The 20,784-nt window shown below is 48.0% G+C and overlaps 1 protein-coding gene across 1 annotated transcript; it reads left to right on the forward strand.

Moving 5' to 3' along the window:
• The first annotated feature begins 424 nt into the window (after positions 1-424).
• LOC116979326 (T-cell-specific guanine nucleotide triphosphate-binding protein 2-like) lies at positions 425-8,520 on the forward strand. Its single transcript, XM_033030933.1, has 3 exons — positions 425-585; positions 7,186-7,765; positions 8,401-8,520. The coding sequence occupies exons 2-3, from the start codon at positions 7,193-7,195 to the stop codon at positions 8,518-8,520; spliced, it is 693 nt and encodes a 230-aa protein (XP_032886824.1). The 5' UTR covers positions 425-585; positions 7,186-7,192.
• The last annotated feature ends 12,264 nt before the right edge of the window (positions 8,521-20,784 follow it).

Genomic DNA, 20,784 nt, shown 5'->3' on the forward strand with positions numbered 1-20,784 from the left:
AAGGTGGCATTGGGCACGCGTTTACCCCCGTTGTCTGCGATGCCACCTGAGTTACTCCAGCACTTCGGTTTAACCAGCATCTGTTGTTTCTTCCCACACACGGTGTTGTTAGGATTCGGTTATTCAATATTGTCACACGTACCGAGGAACAGTGAAAAGCTTTATTTTGCTAACTAAACTGATCTGATATACCACACATGTATACAATAGTTCAAACTGAAGTACAACAGGTTCTCCCGTGATCTGCGTGAGTTTTCACTGAGATCTTCAGATTCCTCCCGCATTCCAAAGACGTACAGGTTTGTAGGTTAATTGGCTTGATTAAAAAAAAAAGAAAAATGTCAAATTGTCCAATGTGGCGGCTTGGCGATATACAGAGTACTGCCCTGCCAACTACAACAATTCAGAAGGTTCAGAAGGTTGCGCTGCCTTCAACCTATGGGCCAGTGAGAGAGTTGCAGAACCGCCCCTTTCCGGGAAAATGCTGGGTTTCACTTTCAGTCGAGCTGTTCCACTCCACATTCCCGCAGTGAGCGAGGCGGCGCTGAAACAGTCTGATCCCGGATCGGGACGGTAGCGCAGTCGGTGAGTTGCAAGGTTGCCCAGTCACAAGGTGAGTGTGTGGACCCCGCTCCTGCCCCGCTGGTCTCGCCGCTCCTGGTCGCTGCTTTAGCCCGTGTTGCTGAGTCGCATTGTTCAGTGGGGTGGAGAGGGTGGGTGAGAGGAGGCCCCGGGAGAGGGATGTACACAGTCCCCGAACATATAACCATATAAACATATAACAATTACAGCACGGAAACAGGCCATCTCGGCCCTACAAGTCCGTGCCGAACAACTTTTTTCCCTTAGTCCCACCTGCCTGCACTCATACCATAACCCTCCATTCCCTTCTCATCCATATGCCTATCCAATTTATTTTTAAATGATACCAACGAACCTGCCTCCACCACTTCCACTGAAAGCTCATTCCACACCGCTACCACTCTCTGAGTCAAGAAGTTCCCTCTCATGTTACCCCTAAACTTCTGTCCCTTAATTCTGAAGTCATATCCTCTTGTTTGAATCTTCCCTATTCTCAAAGGGAAAAGCTTGATCACGTCAACTCTGTCTATCCCTCTCATCATTTTAAAGACCTCTATCGTCCCCCCTTAACCTTCTGCGCTCCAGAGAATAAAGACCTAACTTATTCAACCTATCTCTGTAACTTAGTTGTTGAAACCCAGGCAACATTCTAGTAAATCTCCTCTGTACTCTCTCTATTTTGTTGACATCCTTCCTATAATTGGGCGACCAAAATTGTACACCATACTCCAGATTTGGTCTCACCAATGCCTTGTACAATTTTAACATTACATCCCAGCTTCTATACTCAATGCTCTGATTTATAAAGGCTAGCATACCAAAAGCTTTCTTTACCACCCTATCTATATGAGATTCCACCTTCAAGGAACTATGCACGGTTATTCCCAGATCCCTCTGTTCAACTGTATTCTTCAATTCCCTACCATTTATCATGTACGTCCTATTTTGATTTGTCCTGCCAAGGTGTAACACCTCACATTTATCAGCATTAAACTCCATCTGCCATCTTTCAGCCCATTTTTCCAAATGGCCTAAATCACTCTGTAGACTTTGGAAATCCTCTTCATTATCCACAACACCCCCTATCTTGGTATCATCTGCATACTTACTAATCCAATTTACCACCCCTTCATCCAGATCATTGATGTACATGACAAACAACAAAGGACCCAACACAGATCCCTGAGGCACCCCACTAGTCACCTGCCTCCAACCCGTCAAACAACCATCCACCATTACCCTCTGGCTTCTCCCATTCAGCCACTGCTGAATCCATCTTGCTACTCCTGCATTTATACCCAACAGTTTAACCTTCCTAACCAACCTTCCATGAGGAACCTTGTCAAAGGCCTTACTAAAGTCCATATAGACAACATCCACTGCTTTACCCTCGTCAATTTCCCTAGTAACCTCTTCTAAAAATTCAAGAAGATTAGTCAAACATGACCTTCCAGGCACAAATCCATGTTGACTGTTCCTAATCAGACCCTGTTTATCCAGATGCTTATATATATTATCTCTAAGTATCTTTTCCATTAATTTGCCCACCACTGAAGTCAAACTAACAGGTCTATAATTGCTAGGTTTACTCTTAGAACCCTTTTTAAACAATGGAACAACATGCGCAGTACTCCAATCCTCGGGGACTATTCCCGTTTCTAATGACATTTGAAATATTTCTGTCATAGCCCCGGCTATTTCTACACTAACTTCCCTCAATGTCCTAGGGAATATCCTGTCAGGACCTGGAGACTTATCCACTTTTATATTTTTCAAAAGTGTCAGTACTTCTTTTACTTTGAAACTCATAGTATCCATAACTACTCTACTCGTTTCCCTTACCTCACATAATTCAATATCCTTCTCCTTGGTGAATACCGAAGAAAATAAATTGTTCAATATCTCCCCCATCTCTTTTGGCTCTGCAGATAGCTGTCCACTCTGTCTCTCCAATGGACCAATTTTATACCTCGTTATCCTTTTGCTATTAATATAGATGTAGAAACCCTTTGGATTTACTTTCAGCTTACTTGCCAAAGCAACCTCATATCTTCTTTTAGCTTTTCTAATTTCTTTCTTAAGATTCTTTTTACATTCCTTATACTCCACAAGCACCTCATTTACTTCATGCTGCCTATAATTATTGTAGATCTCCCTCTTTTTCCGAACAAGATGTCCAATTTCCCTTGAAAACCAGGGCTCTTTCCAATTTTTACTGTTTCCTTTCAACCAAACAGGAACATAAAGATTCTGTACTCTTAAAATTTCCCCTTTAAATGTCCACCATTTCTCTTCTACATCTTTCCCATAAAACAAAATGTCCCAGCTCACTCCTTTTAAATCATCTCGCATCTCATCAAAGTTAGCCTTTCTCCAATCAAAAATCTCAACCCTAGGTCCAGTTCTGACCTTCTCCATAATTATATTGAAACTAATGGTATTGTGATCACTGGACCCGAAGTGCTCCCCAACGCATACCTCCGCCACCTGTCCCGTCTCATTTCCTAACAGGAGGTCCAGCACTGCCCCTCCTCTAGTAGGTACCTCTATGTATTGCTGCAAAAAACTATCCTGCACACATTTTACAAACTCCAAACCATCCAGCCCATTTACAGAATGCGTTTCCCAGTCTATGTGTGGAAAGTTGAAATCTCCCACAATCACTACCTTGTGCTTACTACTAATATCTGCTATCTCCTTACATATTTGCTCTTCCAATTCTCGTTCCCCATTTGGCGGTCTATAATACACCCCTATAAGTGTTGCTACACCTTTCCCACTTCTCAGTTCCACCCAAATAGCCTCCCTAGATGAGCCCTCCAATCTATCCTGCCTAAGCACTGCTGTAATATCTTCCCTGACTAGCAATGCAACACCTCCACCTCTTGCCCCTCCAATTCTATCACACCTGAAGCAACGAAATCCTGGAATATTTAGTTTCCAATCACAGCCCTCCTGCAACCATGTTTCACTGATCGCCACAACATCATACTTCCAGGTGTCTATCCAGACTCTAAGCTCATCCACCTTTCTTACAATGCTCCTAGCATTAACATATGCACATTTAAGAAACTCCCCGTCTCTTCTTCTCTGTTTATTTCCTTTTTTGTCTTTCTCCTCTTGTGTCCGAGTGCTTCCCTTTTCTGCTTCCTGCCTCCCATTCTGTCTACTAGCTTTCTCTATTTGAGTCCCTCGCCCCAACCATTCTAGTTTAAAGTCTCCCCAGTGACCTTTGCAAATTTCCCCGCCAGGATATTGGTCCCCCTCGGGTTCAAGTGCAACCCATCCTTTCTGTACAGGTCCCACCTTCCCCAAAAGAAGTCCCAGTAGGGACCCGGGGCGGGGAGAACAAGCGGCTTGTCGGTACCTGACCCCCGGGAACCCCCGGGAACTGTTTGGGGCCTGCGGGTGGTGACGGAACTCAGCATTGTGGGCGGGGGTTTAGAACAAAGAAAAGTGCAAATTAGTCCGCGCTTAACATGATTCCAAGATAAACTAAGTCCCCTTCCTGCATGTGACCCATGTCCCTGAATACCCTGTATATCCATGTGTCTCTCCAAAAGCCTCTCTATTCCCACAAGTATATCCACCATCTCCAGTCCCGACACTAATCACCCCTTGTGTAAAAAACTTAGTTCCGCACATCTCCGTTAAACATAGAAATATAGATGCAGAAGGAGGCCATTCGGCCCTTCGAGCCAGCACCGCCATTCATTGTGATCATGGCTGATTGTCCCCTATCAATAACCCGTGCCTGCCTTCTCCCCATATCCCTTGACTCCACTAGCCCCGAGAGCTCTATCTAACTCGTTGCCCCTCTCACGTTAAAGCTGAAGCATTGAAAGCCACATCTCCAGATGTGGGGTTTGTGGACCCGCGGGATTAGGGAGTGGATTAGAAAGTGGGATAACATGGACTAGTGTGGACGGGTGATCGAAGGTCGGCATAGCCTCGATGGGCTGAAGGGCCTGCTTCCAAGCTGCATGTCTGACCTTAAATCTAAAACTGAGATTGGGGTGTGTTGCTTAGTGTCTGTGTGTTGCTGTTCACGGGTCTCTGATACACTGGTGGAGTTTGTGTGAGTGAAGTCAGAATGTGCCTCACACCGTCTGATTTCAGTCTCTCCCCACCAGTGTCAGCCAGAGTTATACATAATCATCAGGATTTAGCTCCAGTTCCTCAGGACACAGAGTCTTTGAGTCAGAATCAGAGAGCCCTAAGCAAGAAAACAGGCCCTTCGGCCCACCTGCCCATGCCAACAAAATGCCCAAAGTCCACTAGTTCCACATGCCTGTATTAGGTTAATCCCTCTAAACCTGGACTGGAGGCCTGTGACCAGTGGTGTGCTACAAAGTTCAGTGCTGGAACCATTACTGTTTGTCATCTAGATCAATAATTTGGATGAGAACATTCACAGCAAGGTCAGCAAGATCGCAGATGGGACAAAAATGGGTGGTACTGCAGATAATGAAGATGCATGTCAAACATTGCAGCAGAATCTTGATTGGTTGGCCAGGTGGGCTGAGGAATGGGTGATGAAATTTAATACAGAGAAATGTGAGGTGTTGCATTTTGTAAAGTCTAACATGGGCAGGACCTACACGGTGAATGTTGGGGCTCTGGCAAGTATTGTAGACCAGAGGGATCTAGGAATGCAGGTGCATGGTTCCGCGAAGGTGGAGTCGCAGGTAGATAAGGTGGTGAAAAAGGCTTTTAGCACATTGGCCTTCATCATTCAGCATATTGAGTATAGATGTTGGGAGGTCATATTGCAGTTATACAAGATGTTGGTGAGGCCACATTTAGAGTATTGTGTTCAGATCTTGGCACTATGTTGCAGGAAAGACGTCAAGTTGGAAAGGGTATGTCATGGTTATGAGACTCAGGGTTGGGTAAGATGACACAGACAAGGAGAATTCTTCAAGAAGACGAAAGCCTTTATTTGCAAACATCGGCTGGAACATTCAGAGATGACACCACCTGTCCGTTCTCTAATTTGTAGAAACAGGCAGCTTTTTATTACAGTTTCCCAGCCATATTGCTTCTACTTTATCTTGCATGCTGTACTCCTTTCACATCAATCTATCTTCGATTCTAATATTCTCTGTCTCGCCACCATTAACTTCCGACCTTGCTTCAGTCTTATTAAACTTTACATTTCCCCTCCTATCTCTTCCCCCTTCGCCACCCTTAAATTCCAACTGTTACTCTGATCTCCCAGCGATGTCTACTTCTCCACCATTAGGTTCCAGCTTCAGCCAAGGTTACACACACCATATTATAATGTTACATATTAGTTTATAGGTTTAGTACAAAGATACAAATGCATTTATTAAGAATACAAAGATGCAAAAGTAGAAATAAGTAACTTGTTTAGTGCCTTGTATACTAGATCAATGATTTAATTAAGTGCTGCTAAATGGCTAACAATCACGTGAGGCTAAGTAAAATAAGCTGATGTCTGATTACGTAAAATAGCTGACATCTGCTGCTATGATAAATGTTTTAATTAAGTACTGCTATGTATTCTTCTATATAACTTCCATAGGTACAGAGAAGATTTACGAGGATGTTGCCAGTACTCGAGGGTGTGAGCTGTACGGCGAAGTTGAGTAGACTGGGACTCCATTTGTTGGAGCACAGGAGGATGAGGGTGATCTTATTGAGGTGTATAAAATCATGAAAGGAATAGATTGGGTAGACACACAGTCTCTTGCCCAGAGTTGGGGAATCAGGAACCAGGTTTAAGGTTGGGGAATCAGGAACTAGGTTTAAGGTGAAGGGGAAAAGATTTAATAGGAATCTGATGAGTAACTTTGTAACACAAAGGGTGGTCGAGGGTGTATGGAATGAGCTACAGAGGAGGTAGTAGAGGCAGGGACTATTGCAACAGGTAAGAAACAATAAGACAGGTCCATGGATAGTTTAAGAAGGACCTGCAGATGCTGGTTTAAACCGAAGATAGACACAAAAAGCTGAAGAAGGGTGTCGACCCGAAACGTCACCCATTCCTTCTCTCCAAATATGCTGCCATTCCCGCTGAGTTACTCCAGCTTTTTGTGTCTATCTTACGGACATGGATAGGATAGGTTTGGGGTATATGGGTGAAAAGAGATAGTTTAGATAGGACATGTTGGTCAATATGGGCAAGTTGGGACGAAGGGCCTGTTTACAAACTGGGTGACTTTAATACTATGACGATCAACCTTTCCTATCCATGTACCTGTCCAAATGTATTTTAAATGCAGTTATAGTGCCTGCCTAAACTACCTCCTCTGGAAACTCGTTCCATACACCCACCACGCTCTGTGTGGAAAAAGTTGCCCTTCAGGTTCCTGTTAAATCTTTTCCCTTTTCACCTTAAACCTAGGTCCACTGGATTTTGATTTTCCTACTCTGGGTAAAGTTGTGCAGTTACCGTATCTATTCCTCGCATGACTGTACACACCTCTAGAAGATCACCTTCATCCTCCTGCGCCTCAAGGAATAGCCTTCCCCAACCGCTCCCTGTAGCTCAGCCCTTAATGCCTGGCAACATCCTCATGAATCTAAATAGCACGTTTCCCAGATTATGTCTTTATTTGTGGATCCATCTATCCCCAGGAATAACATGGCCCAGTCAGTGCTGCCCAAGTACTTCAGCGACACGGAGATGAGGAGCCTGCAGACCGGGTACAGTAACGGAGATGTGGTGTCAACGATACTGCGGTTAAAGCGGGTGATGGATTCGGGCAATGTGCCGATTAACATCGCAGTGTTGGGAGACGGCGGGGCCGGCAAATCCACCTTCATCAATACCATGAGGGGTGTCCGCAGTGGCGACCAGGGAGCGGCTCCGGTGGGGGCTTATGAAGCCAGTGTGAATCCAGTGGGATATCCCTACCCCTCTCTGCCCAATGTCCAGCTCTGGGATCTGCCCGGGTCCAACTCACTCGGCTTTGAGATGAGCCGCTACCTGAAGCAGGTGCAGTTTGAAAGCTATGACTTTTACATCATCGTGTCCCGGTCACGCTTCAGAGAGAATGACGGGGAATTCAGCAAAAAGATTCAGCAACAGGGGAAAGGTTTCTACTACATCCGCTCCAAGATCGACAATGACGCCTATTCCATGCAGATGCAGGGCACTGACTTCGGGGAAGGGCAGCGACAGATCCGCCAAGATTGTCTCAACAACTTCCATCGGGTCAGCGTTGAACCACAATGCGTTAGACGTAATGACGCGCATGCGGGCTGACGGCCTTCTTCACGTAGTCATTCACGTGACTCCGAAGTAAAATCTTGCATTTCTTGTTGTTTTGTAAACCCTCCCATATATCTAACATGTAGATACCATAAATCCCCAGATTCTACTCGCCAAATAGAGTTCTCTTGTAACAGAGGTAGTTTGTTAACCTTTGGGAGACTTGCCTGTTAAACACAGCGTAATGCATGATTGCAACAGATAAGAAGCTTGTCAGAACTGCGATGGACTATCCTTGCATATACCGATAAGGAAGCCTGTTTCTCAGCAGAATGTTTCAGTCTTAGCTATTTTAACTACATTCACTCCAGAGTTAACCAAATTATAATCTACTAATTTCCCTTCTAATTCTCAAAATTCCCAATAACAGGCATCAAAGCCAAGACTTTAGAAGAGTAAGGTGGAATTGAGAGTAATACAGCACGGAACCAGGTTCTTCTGTCTAAGATGCCCCATTGAAGTTCGTCCCCTTCACTCGCGCCTGGCCCATATTCCTTTAACACCTTCCCATACATGTACTTGTCCAAGTATTTTAAATGCTGTTGTTGTACCTGCATTAACCATCTTCTCTGTCACAGTGGGAGTGCCTGGCAATGCAATGCCTAGACAGAGGAGTGTCCGGTTCAGCCAGTGACTGGATCAGTGAGAGCGCCTCTCTCCGCAAGGTCGATGTATCGACTGATGAACGCTGTGCCTAACCCCGCTAGCATCGAAGACTATGGGGCTCCGCCCCCCACCCCCACACTGTAGGGATTGGGAGAAGGGCCGAGATGGGCGCAGTTGGAGGGGATTGTACATTTGACCTGCTTCGGGCAGCGCACAAAGTTAATCTCGTAGAGCAGGGGTGACCTTCTCAAACAGGTTGTTTATTCAAGGCCTTAACAGCATATACCTGGATACACCCTGAGACAACCCAAAGTATTTCCATGATTTACAGCCTCACAGCTTTTTTATATTTTCTATATTCTTGCGACACAATGGGTTACATTCAGATTTTACATTTTTTGAAAGGATGAGCGATCAACCTTCAACTTTATGTTCCCTCTTAATTAGTAAACCATTTTCCAATTTATCATGCAAATTGATGCAATAAGAAAAATCACCTTTTGAACCAATTTGCACGTTGGTTCAAAGGGTGATGTTTCTTATCTCATCATTTATTCCCCTCAGCCTGGTTTACTTTCTATCTAAACTCCAGCTAGGTGTGCCTTGTACTATAACCACCTGCTATCTCAGCCCAGTGCCTCTCCCAGCATGACCTTTGAGTTCCCTTTACTCTGATAGTTTCTTTCTCAACAGGATCCAGGTATTGATAAGATAACGTATTGCAAACTGCCCATAGAAAGTTCAAAATCTGACTTCAGCGAATTCTCTCTCGATAAGAACAAAACACTCTTATCTTTGCACTTAACAGCTGCAATTAAACATTCCGCTGCAATGTCATTGTCCTCGCTCCATTACCGCTCAACCCTTTCTAAACTCCCCTTCCCTTCACTACACTCATATAAATTAAGCCAACTAACGGTAATGTCCCTCGAGTGAAGGGTCCGGCGGCTGTTGTGTGATATGTGGAAAGTTCAGGTCATTTACTTCGCGAGTAGAGTACAAAGCTAGACCATAGCCAACTTGGTGAAAAGTGATGACATGTTGATGCTCAAAGTTATTGTGTGTCCCCGTCCGTGAACACAGGAACATCGTGAGCTCGGGTATCGATCAACTGGGGAGATCATTGGAAGGTTGGACATTACTGTAAATGAGACCATGGCAAGTGTTTAGAAGATACTAGACTAAGTGGTACCCGTTGGGTCCCAGCATCACACGGGAGGGCTGGTCACCCAATGCAATATTCCACCTCTCCATTTCCAATATTGCTCACCAGTGGGAGGTGGGGGGGGGGGGGGGGAGGGGGGCTTTCTGTTGCGTTAGTATGGGTGTTGTGAGCCAATGGTACTGGTTTCCAGAGGGCTGGTATGGACATTGTGGGCCGAATGGATTATTGGGCTGGTTGGCTGGCAGTTCACTTACTCATGGCTCGTGGGCTGGCAGTGCAGTCCCTCACGCCTGGTACTCTGGCAGTTCACTCAGTCACCCCACCTACTTTCACCCCCCCCCCCCCACTCTGCTCCTTGTCATTCCTCTCCCACCCACACATTCAGTCCATCTCCCCACAACCTCCCCCCATGCACTCTTAGTGGCTACCACAGAGCAGCCATTCCTGCCTATTACGTTCCCATTGTGATGAAGAACACACAGGCATCAAAAGTGCAAAAAGGATTTATTAAAGTTTAAAATGTGAATGACTCTTAATATATAAGAATAATTTAAATGTTAAAGATGAGAATTATTAAGTTATTTCTTGTTGTGCCTCTTGTTGTGTTCTGCTGCTCACTGCCTCTTGATGACTATTTCCTGTTGATAAAAATAGACAATTTTAATATAGAGATTCAGCGGTCAAATTTTAAGAATGAAAATCTGAGAATTTATCTGAGAAGTCATCATTCAACGAAGCACGCTTTTAATGACAACATTCTTGGTCGACTTGCCGCCATCCTCTCGCTGCTTGCCACAAACCAGGAAATTACGCACCCAGCGCCAGCATGCAGCTAACCAGAAATTACGTCATCGGCGCCATCTTGCAACCAAGCGAAAATCACAGAATGAGCGGCAATAAAATGTTTATTCACTTTATTCATCCGAAAACTGTTGCAAGCAAGCCCTTTAAAAAGCCAAGCAATTGGGGAAAAAACACTGAGCAAGGGAGCAAGCCGACAAAATACACATCAGTTCGTTGAAAACCACTTCGAGGGGACTCACCGTGGAGTAGATTGGCAGGACTTTCATATGAAGAAAGACTGGATAGACTCGGCTTGTACTCGCTAGAATTTAGAAGATTGAGGGGGGATCTTATAGATACTTATAAAATTCTTAAGGGGTTGGACAGGCTAGATGCAGGAAGATTATTCCCGATGTTGGGGAAGTCCAGAACTAGTGGTCACAGTTTAAGGATAAGAGGGAAGTCTTTTAGGACCGAGATGAGAAAATCATTTTTTACACAGAGAGTGGTGAATCTGTGGAATTCTCTGCCACAGAAGGTAGTTGAAGCCAGTTCATTGGCTATATTTAAGAGGGAGTTAGATGTGGCCGTTGTGGCTAAAGGGATCAGGGGGTATGGAGAGAAGGCAGGGATGGGATACTGAGTTGGATGATCAGCCATGATCATATCGAATGGCGGTGCAGGCTCGAAGGGCCGAATGGCCTACTCCTGCACCTATTTTCTATGTTTCTATTCACAGCTCAGAGAGCCGTGACCCTCTCGCTTCCTGGGTCTGGCAGAGACCTACTGAGGCACGACACTTCTGGGTTTTATAGTCCCTCCCCCTGCCGCCAGCGGAGGCAGCAGAGAGAATGGGGAATTAAAAAAAAACATTAATAATTTATTAATAAATAAATTCCGATTGGCGGCGTGACACTGTTGCAGCGGCCCCAGGTCTGTCTTTTTAAAAATTTTGTCTAGTTAAATGTAGTTGTGTTTTTTTATACTGTTTTTAACTGTGTTTATGTGGGGGGGAGGGGGGGGGGAGGGGGAAACCTTTAAAATCTCTTCCCTGCACGGGAGACCCGACCTTTTGCCTGTCGGGTCTCCGTTGTCGTTGGGGCCTAGCACAGTGGAGCGACCTCCAACCGGAACATAGAAACATAGAAAATAGATGCAGGAGTAGGCCATTCGGCCCTTCGAGCCTGCATCGCCATTCAATATGATCATGGCTGATCATCCAACTCAGTATCCTGTACCTGCCTTCTCTCCATACCCCCTGATCCCTTTAGCCACAAGGGTCACATCTAACTCCCTCTTAAATATAGCCAATGAACTGGCCTCAACTACCTTCTGTGGCAGAGAATTCTAGAACGACCTGGGGGCTCCAGTCGCGGAGCCTGGGGAGCTGCGGACTCACCATCGTGGGGCTAATCGGCCTTGGAGCATGGTGAGCGGTGGTGACTCGCTGCTGCAGCCCGACCCCGGACCTCGGAGGCTCCAGCTGCAGCCGCAGCTTCTGTGGACTGACATCGGGAGCTCGCGGGTCCGGGTGGGAGACCGCTTTTCGGAGCTACCGCAACGCAACTTCTCCAGCCCGTGTCGCGGGGTTGGAACGTACTTGAGCTGGGCCGTACATCGCCCGGCGCGGCTTTAACGGTCGCGGGACATTCCAGCGCCCGCCTGGGGCTCCAACTTTGTGACATTTAGACCGGGAGCGGGGCCGTACATCGCCCGGCATGGCCTAAAATGGCCGTGCAACTTACCATCGCCCGCCTGGGGCTTCAACATCGGGAGAAAAATGGAGAGCAGGGAGAGAGAAGACTTTGCCTTCCATCACAGTGAGGAGGAGGTTCACTGTGATGGATGTTTGTGTGAATTTAATTGGTTGTGTGTCTAGTAGGAATTGTCTTTGTTTGTATAGCTGTAGAAACAGAGTTTCGTTTGAGCCTCACTGAGGTTCAAATGACAATAAATAAATAAATATTGTACTGTATATCTCTCTGATCTTTCATCGATGGGAAAAATCCTCCAGTCCAGCCAGGCGGAGGGGGTCTCTCAGCGAGGTAGCCAAAAATGACGACCATAGGTGGCGGCGTTCTCTTGGAAATCGCACCACAGTGGGCCAAAAGCGGTCAAGATCAGACTTTTAGTAATATATACTAGACCAAGTGCAGACCCGCTGGGTCTGTTCCCGCAACGTGAGGTTGTGGAGGGGGGGGGGGAGGCGGCATGCAGCGTCACACACTAACTATCCCCCCCCCACCGCACTCACGCTAATTACCCCCCTTGATATTATATTAATATTATTAATTTGCTCCTTTTACCCCATAACCACACTACTACTGACGCATAGCCCCCAACTTGCAGTCACATCTAGAGAGGAGGGGGGCGTTGGTAGAGAGTGAGGGCAGAGAGGGAAGTAGCAGAGACAGAGAGAGAGGCAGAGACAGAGAGAGGGGGGCAAGAGGGAGAGGGGGTAGAGGGGAGGAGAAGAGGGAATGTGGGTGAGGGGGGAAAGGTGGGGGAGGAGAGAGGAGGTGAGAGTGAGGGGGGAGAGGGGGTGCTGAGAGTGAGGGGAGGGGGGAGAGCTGGGGAGCGGGGATGGTGGAGGGAAGAGGGTAGGGGGTGTGGAGGGGATGGGGATTTATGGGAGGAGGGGGAGAGAGAGAGAGAGGGGTGCTGAGTGATGGGGAGAGAGGGGGTACTGAGAGGGGGGTGAGGGGAGGGGGGAGAGGTGGAGCGCAGGGAGGGGGAGGGAAGGGGGTAGCAGTGTGTGGACGGGTGGGTGGGGGATGGGATGGAGGGGAGGAGAGGGAGAAAAAGAGGAGAGAGAGAGAGGAGGAGAGGGGGGAGGGGAGGGGAGAGAGGTGGGGGGAGAGAGAGAGTGCAGTTTTACTTCAACCCAAACCCCCCAAACAACCATTTACAGGTAGTTCCTTTTTACTTCAAACCAACCATATTTTCATTTTCAAACCACATTAAGGGCACTCACAGTTGAGTAGACACGTGTTCTGTGTTATTCAGAGCTCAGAGAGACGTGGCCTCCATCTTGCAGAGACTGAGTGAGGCACACCACTTCCTGGTTTTATAGTCCCTCCCCCTCCCTCCAGCAGGGGCAGCAGAGAGAATGGTGAATTTATTCAAAACATTAATATCTCTCTTATTTTTCATCAAAGATGAATTGTAAAGTTTCAAGAAGACAGCAAGGGATAGGGATGGGGAGAGTGCCTGGAAATACTTAAAGTCCTTTTGATGTTTTATAATAATTCTGTTTTAAAGGGCCTCCATGCCCTTTTGTGGCAATGAATTCCACAGATTCACCAGTCTCCGACTAAATACATTTCTCCTCATCCCCTTCCTAAATTAACGTCCTTTTTTTCTGAGCCGGTGACCTCTGCTCCTAGACTCTCCCATTAGTGAAAACATGCTCTCCACATCCACTCTACCCCCGTCGATCCAAGTGCTTATAAGAGTTATACGTCGTCAATTTATATTTCAAACATGAACACACACACAAATATGAAGTAACTTGGGGTCTGAAATAACCATTATTTCTAAAGAATAACATGACTAATGGACAACTCTGTACACGTGACAATAATTAACTGAACAAAATTCTGTCGGCCGGGCGAATTGATCACTGCAATCGGCACCAATGCGCTTGTCCTGATTTAAACAAGCTGACAGCGGTTAGATTGTCAGAACACTGTCGGGACATTATCAGCCGCTGGAAACAGAATGGACACATTCTTCCATGGCCATTATTCCAGCTCTGCGTACTGCCCGCAGAGTGAACAGCTTCACTGTTACGGCCCTGTCAACCCATCTCCTAATCCTACTGTTTTGAACTGGATCGCCTCTCCAAATCCCAGTCAATATGGCCTCAGTTTCTCCACATTGAACAGGCCAGTCATTCTGGGAATCCACCTGCATGCCCTCTCCCAGGTAAACTGTGCTGTGCGGTTTATGGAAACCGGAGCGGAGGACAATGCAGGGCGTCAGTTCATATTTCTAAGGCAGAGATGGATTCTTGATTAGTGCGGGTGTCAGGGGTTATGGAGAGAAGGCAGGAGAATGGGGTTAAGAGGGAGAGATAGATCAGCCACGATGGATTGGCAGAGTAGAATTGATGGGCCGAATAACATAATTCTGCTCCTATCACTTATGAACCCGATTAATGGTGGTGCTGAAGCAGCGTTGTGAAGAAAATATTAAATGGGAAATATCGCTTCTCAGATTCACATTTTGAAACTTACTGAATGTTAAATTTTGTACATTATGTCAGAGCTCAGTGTTTTCTCTTAGGGATGCTTATTTTTCAATGTTGATCATCATTGCTGCACTAGCACAAGTTCCCTTTATAAGCGTTGATTTGTAGTGGAGTTTAAAAAGATGAACCCATCCATGCTCTCATTTCACTCCAGCCATCAGAAAGCAGGTACAGGAGCCTGAAAACTGTAACATCAAAGTTCAGGAGCAGTGTAAAGAAGTGTTATCGACACACTGTGACTTTACTTCTTTTATTCATATTGTGGCATTACAGAGCGCACTAGCTGTACGTGGTCTGTCACGGAAACTAGAGAGCGATATGTGGGTGGGGAGGTTGTAATTATACTTGAGATATGGGGAGTGGTTAGTAGTGATGAGGTAACTATATTAAGGGTCACATGCATATATCATCTACATCCTTCCCCTTGGAAATGAAAGACAAACAAAGTAGTGACAGGGCGACCACGTCTCATGCGCTAGAAATGGTTAAGCAAAATCGCCATAGCGGACAGGCGGCTTGACAACACGTCCCGACCGGGTTTGCATCTCGGCATCTCCCCTCCCTGCAGGAACAAGTGGAGGCAGTACGGCAACAGTTGCAGATGGCCGAACTGGAACAGGGGAGCCGGGAGGGGACGGAGAAGACAAGGGCAGAAGGGCAGGAGGGGATGCGGGGCTCGCAGTGGACTGCGCGCGGGCAGGCGAGGGAGGGAGAAGCGGAGGAGGATCAGACGGATAGAGCTGTGAGGGTAGAGACCGTGGCATGCGAGGAGCGATGGGCCGAGCATCGCCTGGAGGCTGAAACATCAGCGGGGGAGCAAAAGGATCCGCGGGTGGTGGTCGCGGCTCGTTGACGAGCCGCAGATGTTGTCGGGACCGGCGGTAGATGGTTCCTGCATGCTCGACGAGATAGGACCGGGGCGACCCAGCAGAGGCGACTATGGTAGCGAGCCGGGAGTGACCGGTGGTGGTCTGCATGCAGACAACCTGACCAGGGAAAAGGCGCGGCAGGGGGCGGCAGGACTTGCATGGGAGCGCTTCTGAACATCGTGCTTAAAGGCAATGCGCTCCTGAACAGCAGCGGGCTTGAGGACTGAGGGGATGTGTGAGCGCTGGGCCACCGGGATCGGAGGTCTGGTAGTGTGAGACATGAGCCGCTGAGCAGGGGAGCCCATGGCTGGGTCACGGGATATGTTGCGAAGGTTGAGGAGGGCTAGAAAGAAGTTGGAGTTAGACAAGCGACATTGTTCCAGCAAGTTCTTTGCACTGCGAACGGCGCGCCCGGCCAGACCGTTGCTTTGCGGTTACTCAGGGCTGCTGGTGAAGTGGCGGAAGTTCCAGCTGGTTGCGAAAGCCCTAAACTCGGAGCTCGTGAATTGGCTGCCGTTGTCCGACTGCAAGCTGGCCGGGGTGCCAAAGGTAGAGAAATGGTGGCGCAGCTTATCGACAACGGCCGAAGAGGTGAGTGAATGCAGCTGGTCGACCTCGAACCAGTTGGAGTAAGAGTCGACTAGTACCAGGAAGTGTTTGCCTCGCCACTCGAAAATGTCAGTGGCAAACGCCATCCAGGGCAGTTCGGGTGCAGCCTGCTGCAGAAGCGGCTGTCGTTGCTGGTGGGGGGCGAGGCTGTTGCAGGTGGAACACGAGGAGACCCTCTCCCAGATGTATTGAGCCATACCAGGCCAGTAGAACTGGCTCTGGGCGTGAGACAGGGTGGCTTCGGCCCCAGGATGACCGTTATGAGCGGTCTGAAAATAGTGGTCATGCAGAGCAGCAGGCACTACTACCTTGTGTCCTTTCACAACCACGCCGTCGTGGAGTACGAGCTCATCACAGACCAGGAAGTAGGGCACGGCGCCAGCCGGCAGAGCGGAACGACGGTCGGGCCAGCCCTGCTGGATGATGGCAGCAAGCTGTTGCAGGGCAGGATCATCGGCAGTGTGCTCGACCAGGGACTGCATCTGCTGTGAAGGGACAATATTGACATTGAGCACCATCAGGTCAGACATTTCATAGGGGTGGCGATCGGTGGATGCTAGCGGGGCGCGGGATAGCGTGTCGGCCACGAACATGTCTTTGCCTTTTCGGAAAACGACGTTGAAAGTGAAACGCTGGAGCTGCAGCATCATGCGCTGCAGCCGGGATGAGGCAACATGGATCGACTTGTTGAGGATGGTGACAAGCGGCTGGTGATCTGTTTCAATGGTGAATGTGTTGCATAGTATATAGTCCTTGAATTTGGAGCAGGCAAACACCACGGCCAGTAGCTCCTTCTCGATCTGTGCGTAGTGCTGTTCGGCAGGGGTCATGGTACGGGATGCGTAGGAGACTGGCAGTTGCAGGCCGTCATGGAGCTGTAGACAAGCGGCACCGAGCCCGAACTGAGAGGTGTCGCAGGTGATAATAATGGGACGTTGCAGGTCAAAAAATTTAAGTGTGGGTATACTGATTAGCTTGGACTTAAGGATGTCGAAAGCTTTTTGGTGTTGAGGGAACCAAGCCCAGGCCGTGTCCTTCTTTATCAAATCCCTCAGGGGTGCACTCAGCTCGCTGAGGTCGGGGATGAACTTCCCCAGGAAGTTTACCATGCCCAGGAAACGTTGCAGGCTGAGCACATCAGTGGGTGATGACATCTTGGAGATGGCAGCCGTTTTCTGTGGGTCGGGTTTCAGTCCCGAGGCTGTGAATACATGTCCAACATTTGTGACCTCCGGGACGCGGAATCGGCACTTCTTGGGGTTGAGTTTCAAGTTGAACTTCCGGGCCCGGTCTAGGACTTGGCGGAGGTTGAAATCGTGCTCAGCAACATCCTTACCGTAGACCAGGATGTCGTCAACGATGATGGCACACGGTAGGACGGCAAACAGTTGCTCCATTGTCCGTTGGAACACCTCGCTGGCAGAGTTGATACCAAATGGCATTCGGAGGAACTTAAATCTGCCGAAGGGGGTGCTGAAAGTAGTCAGGTTGGAGGAATGCTCGTCAAGCGGTATCTGCCAGAAGGAGCTCTTGGCATCGAGGACAGAAAATATTGTGGCCGGACCAACCTGTGCAGCGACATCCTCCACTGTCCTCATGGGGTAGTGCGGGCGTTTGATGGCAAGGTTTAGGTCTTTGGGGTTCATGCAAATGCGTATTTCGCTTTTGTCCATTTTCGCGGCAACAACCATGGTGGAGACCCACCTGGTGGGTTCGCTGACCGCCCTATAGGATGCCCATTTGTACCATGCTGTGCAGCGTCGATTCTACTTTGTCCTTCATGGCGAAGGAGACACGGTGTGGCGCACGGACCACTGGCTCGACCTTGCGGTCGACAACAATCTTGTAGTTGCAGGGCAGCTTGCCCAGCTCATCATCAAAGCGGTCAGGATATTCAGCCAACGGGTTCATTAGGGCCTGCACCTTGTGGATGTCACGGTGGAAGGAGACCAGGCCCAGGTCCTGGCATGCTTGGTTGCCCAACAGGGTAATGCAGTTGGAATCGAGAAGATAGAAAGTGAGGGGCCGAGAGGTGTCCAGTATCTTGCAGCGCAGTTGCCTTTCCCACAGGAACAAGCACCCCTCCCCCGTATGCATGCAAAGTGGAGCGATCAGTAGTAACTTGCTCATTAGTCCTAATCTTTTTGAAGAGGTTTGTTGACATAACATTCGCAATAGATCCGGTATCTAACTTAGCGGTGAAGGTCGAATAGTTCACAGTTACATGAACTGAAGGGTCTGTTATCACTGCAGGTGCATCCAACACAGAAAAAATGCTGGTCTCCTCCTGAGAGGACCCAGATTCAGATACAGGGAATTTGTTGAGATGGTACTGGGAACCGAGCTCGCTATCAGTTTGCACCAAGTTGTTTAACATACGCCTTGCAGCAGCAGGAGGCTTCCCACGGGAACGGCAGGCAGCAGAAAAATGGTTTAGTTTCTTGCAGCAATTGCACGTTTTGCCCAAAGCAGGGCATACATTGTACTGATGAGTGGCAAAGTTACAATTGGGGCACCTTTGCTGGGTACGTACCCCGGGAGCAGTGCCAGACCTCGGGGGTCGTGGCGGGGTAGGGTCCTGCCGAGAGAGGGTAACGCCTGCAAAGTTAATGTGCTGATCAGCCGGTGACACTGCCGAAGTGACGGCTTCGGCTAAACGGCAGGCATGCATAGCCTCATTAAAAGAAAGGTCGAGCTTGCGCAAAAGTTCAGCCCTGAGCTTTTCATCGCGGAGACCGTAAACCAGAAGGTCCCTGGTCAGCTCCTCGGGGGTCAGCACCTCAAGGTGGCACCGTCTGGCCAGGTGTCGCAGCGCAGCAACATAGTTCTCAGCAGATTCACCAGGGTGCTGACGCCGCCCGAACAGTTTGAAACGTTCTAAAATGCAATTAGTCGGAATGTCGCAAATCGCGGTAAACTTAGCCAATAAACATACCGGGTCCCGAACAGATTCACCCGCAGCGTAGACGAAGAAGTCTGACCGAGCCAGGGCATCGGGACCAGCCAGGTTAAGTAGTAGAGAAGCTTGGACGGCTGGAGTAGCGGCAGGATGAGCGATTGTGACATAGTGGTCAAAGTCACGTCTAAAGACATCCCATCGATGGGCAATGTCTGCATCGAAAATGAGCACATCGGGTTTGCGGCAAGAAGTGGCCATAACGAGGAAAAAAGAGGGGGTAACAGAAAACTGGGGCAAAATTAAATAAACAACCGATAAACATGAGGCGCAAGGGTAAGAGGTTTGACACCATGTAAAGAAGTGTTATCGACACACTGTGACTTTACTTCTTTTATTCATACTGTGGCATTACAGAGAGCAGTAGCTGTACGTGGTCTGTCACGGAAACTAGAGAGCGATATGTGGGTGGGGAGGTTGTAATTATACTTGAGATATGGGGAGTGGTTAGTAGTGATGAGGTAACTATATTAAGGGTCACATGCATATATTATCTACAAGCAGCATCTTCCCTACAACTATAACGCTGTTAAACACTACAAATGGTGGCTCAGCTTTGGGCTTGAAGAGATGATACTGGCGGTCTGTAAATTATCCTGATGGCCAGTCTTCACCTCTGTGTGAGGGCGCAGTCCCTCGTTGTCTGTGGACAGGAAGAGGTTCTGCAGCTCATAAACAGAACATTGTGTTCTTTATCATGGTGATGATAGAGTACTGTGTTACATATGTGTTGTGCTTCTTCAAGTCATTGTGTCCTTTCACTGTGACAATCACAACAGCACACTCTTGACTTGACTCTTGACAACACGAGAGTGATGTTCTGGATGTTCTGGATGTTTGTCGCCAGATCTCTAAACTGCCGGAAGCGACCTTCCCCAACCCATGCTTGTGTAAACACAGCAAAAGGTGGAGGGGGTGAACTTCAAACATCAAGAGGGGAAGAGGGTGAACACACTGAGTATTTTTCCCAGGTTAGGAGAAATCATGAACTAAATGCAGGCCCGTATGAAGCTTTTCAAAGAGGGGGTGGTATGACAGGATTACAAAAATGTTAATGTGAAATAATGTGCGCGCTGTGCACATCACGAGCGTGAAGTGTGAAGTCCCTCAATGCTGGGGTCCAGGGCCCGCTAAATGCTCTGATGCATTCTGAGCTTATTTTGGAGCATTTTTGCACCAAATTTATGACCAATATTTCAGAAATTAACATGAATCTGAGAGGTAGCTTTTTCACGCAAAGGGTGCTGGGTGTATGCAACGAGCTGCCAGAGGAGGTAGTTAGGGCTGGAACTATCCTAATGTTTAAGAGACATTGGGACACGTACATGGATAGGACAGATTTAGATGGATATGGGCCAAACGCGTGTGAGTGGGACTAGTGTAGATGGGACATGTTGGGCGGTGTGGGCAAGTTGGGCTGAAGGGCCTGTTTCCACACTGCATCATTCTATGACTAAAAAGTTAACAAGAAAAATGCATGTAGATAAGTAGAGCAGATTTGAAAGAGGAGTGAAATGTAAAGGCAGAGAGAGGTTTATGGGTGGAAAGGAACATAGGAAAGGAGGGGGGAGAGTGGACTTGGGCAGATGGGTGAAGGGAAAATAGACACAGAGTGCTGGAGTAACTCAGTGGGTCAGGCAGCATCTGCGGAGAATATGAATAGGTGATGTTTCACAGAGTGCTGGAGTAACTCAGTGGATCAGGCAGCATTCCCTTTTGAAC

The sequence above is a fragment of the Amblyraja radiata genome, chromosome 12 (genome assembly GCF_010909765.2).
Source record: "Amblyraja radiata isolate CabotCenter1 chromosome 12, sAmbRad1.1.pri, whole genome shotgun sequence".
Classification (NCBI taxonomy): domain Eukaryota; kingdom Metazoa; phylum Chordata; class Chondrichthyes; order Rajiformes; family Rajidae; genus Amblyraja; species Amblyraja radiata.

Bases quoted from the DNA above. Each gene is read 5' to 3' on its own strand.
- LOC116979326 (XM_033030933.1), top strand. From the start codon at position 7,193: ATGGCCCAGTCAGTGCTGCCCAAGTACTTCAGCGACACGGAGATGAGG. The intron at 7,766-8,400 runs GTCAGCGTTGAA...TCTCTGTCACAG, and splicing joins GTCTCAACAACTTCCATCGG to TGGGAGTGCCTGGCAATGCA.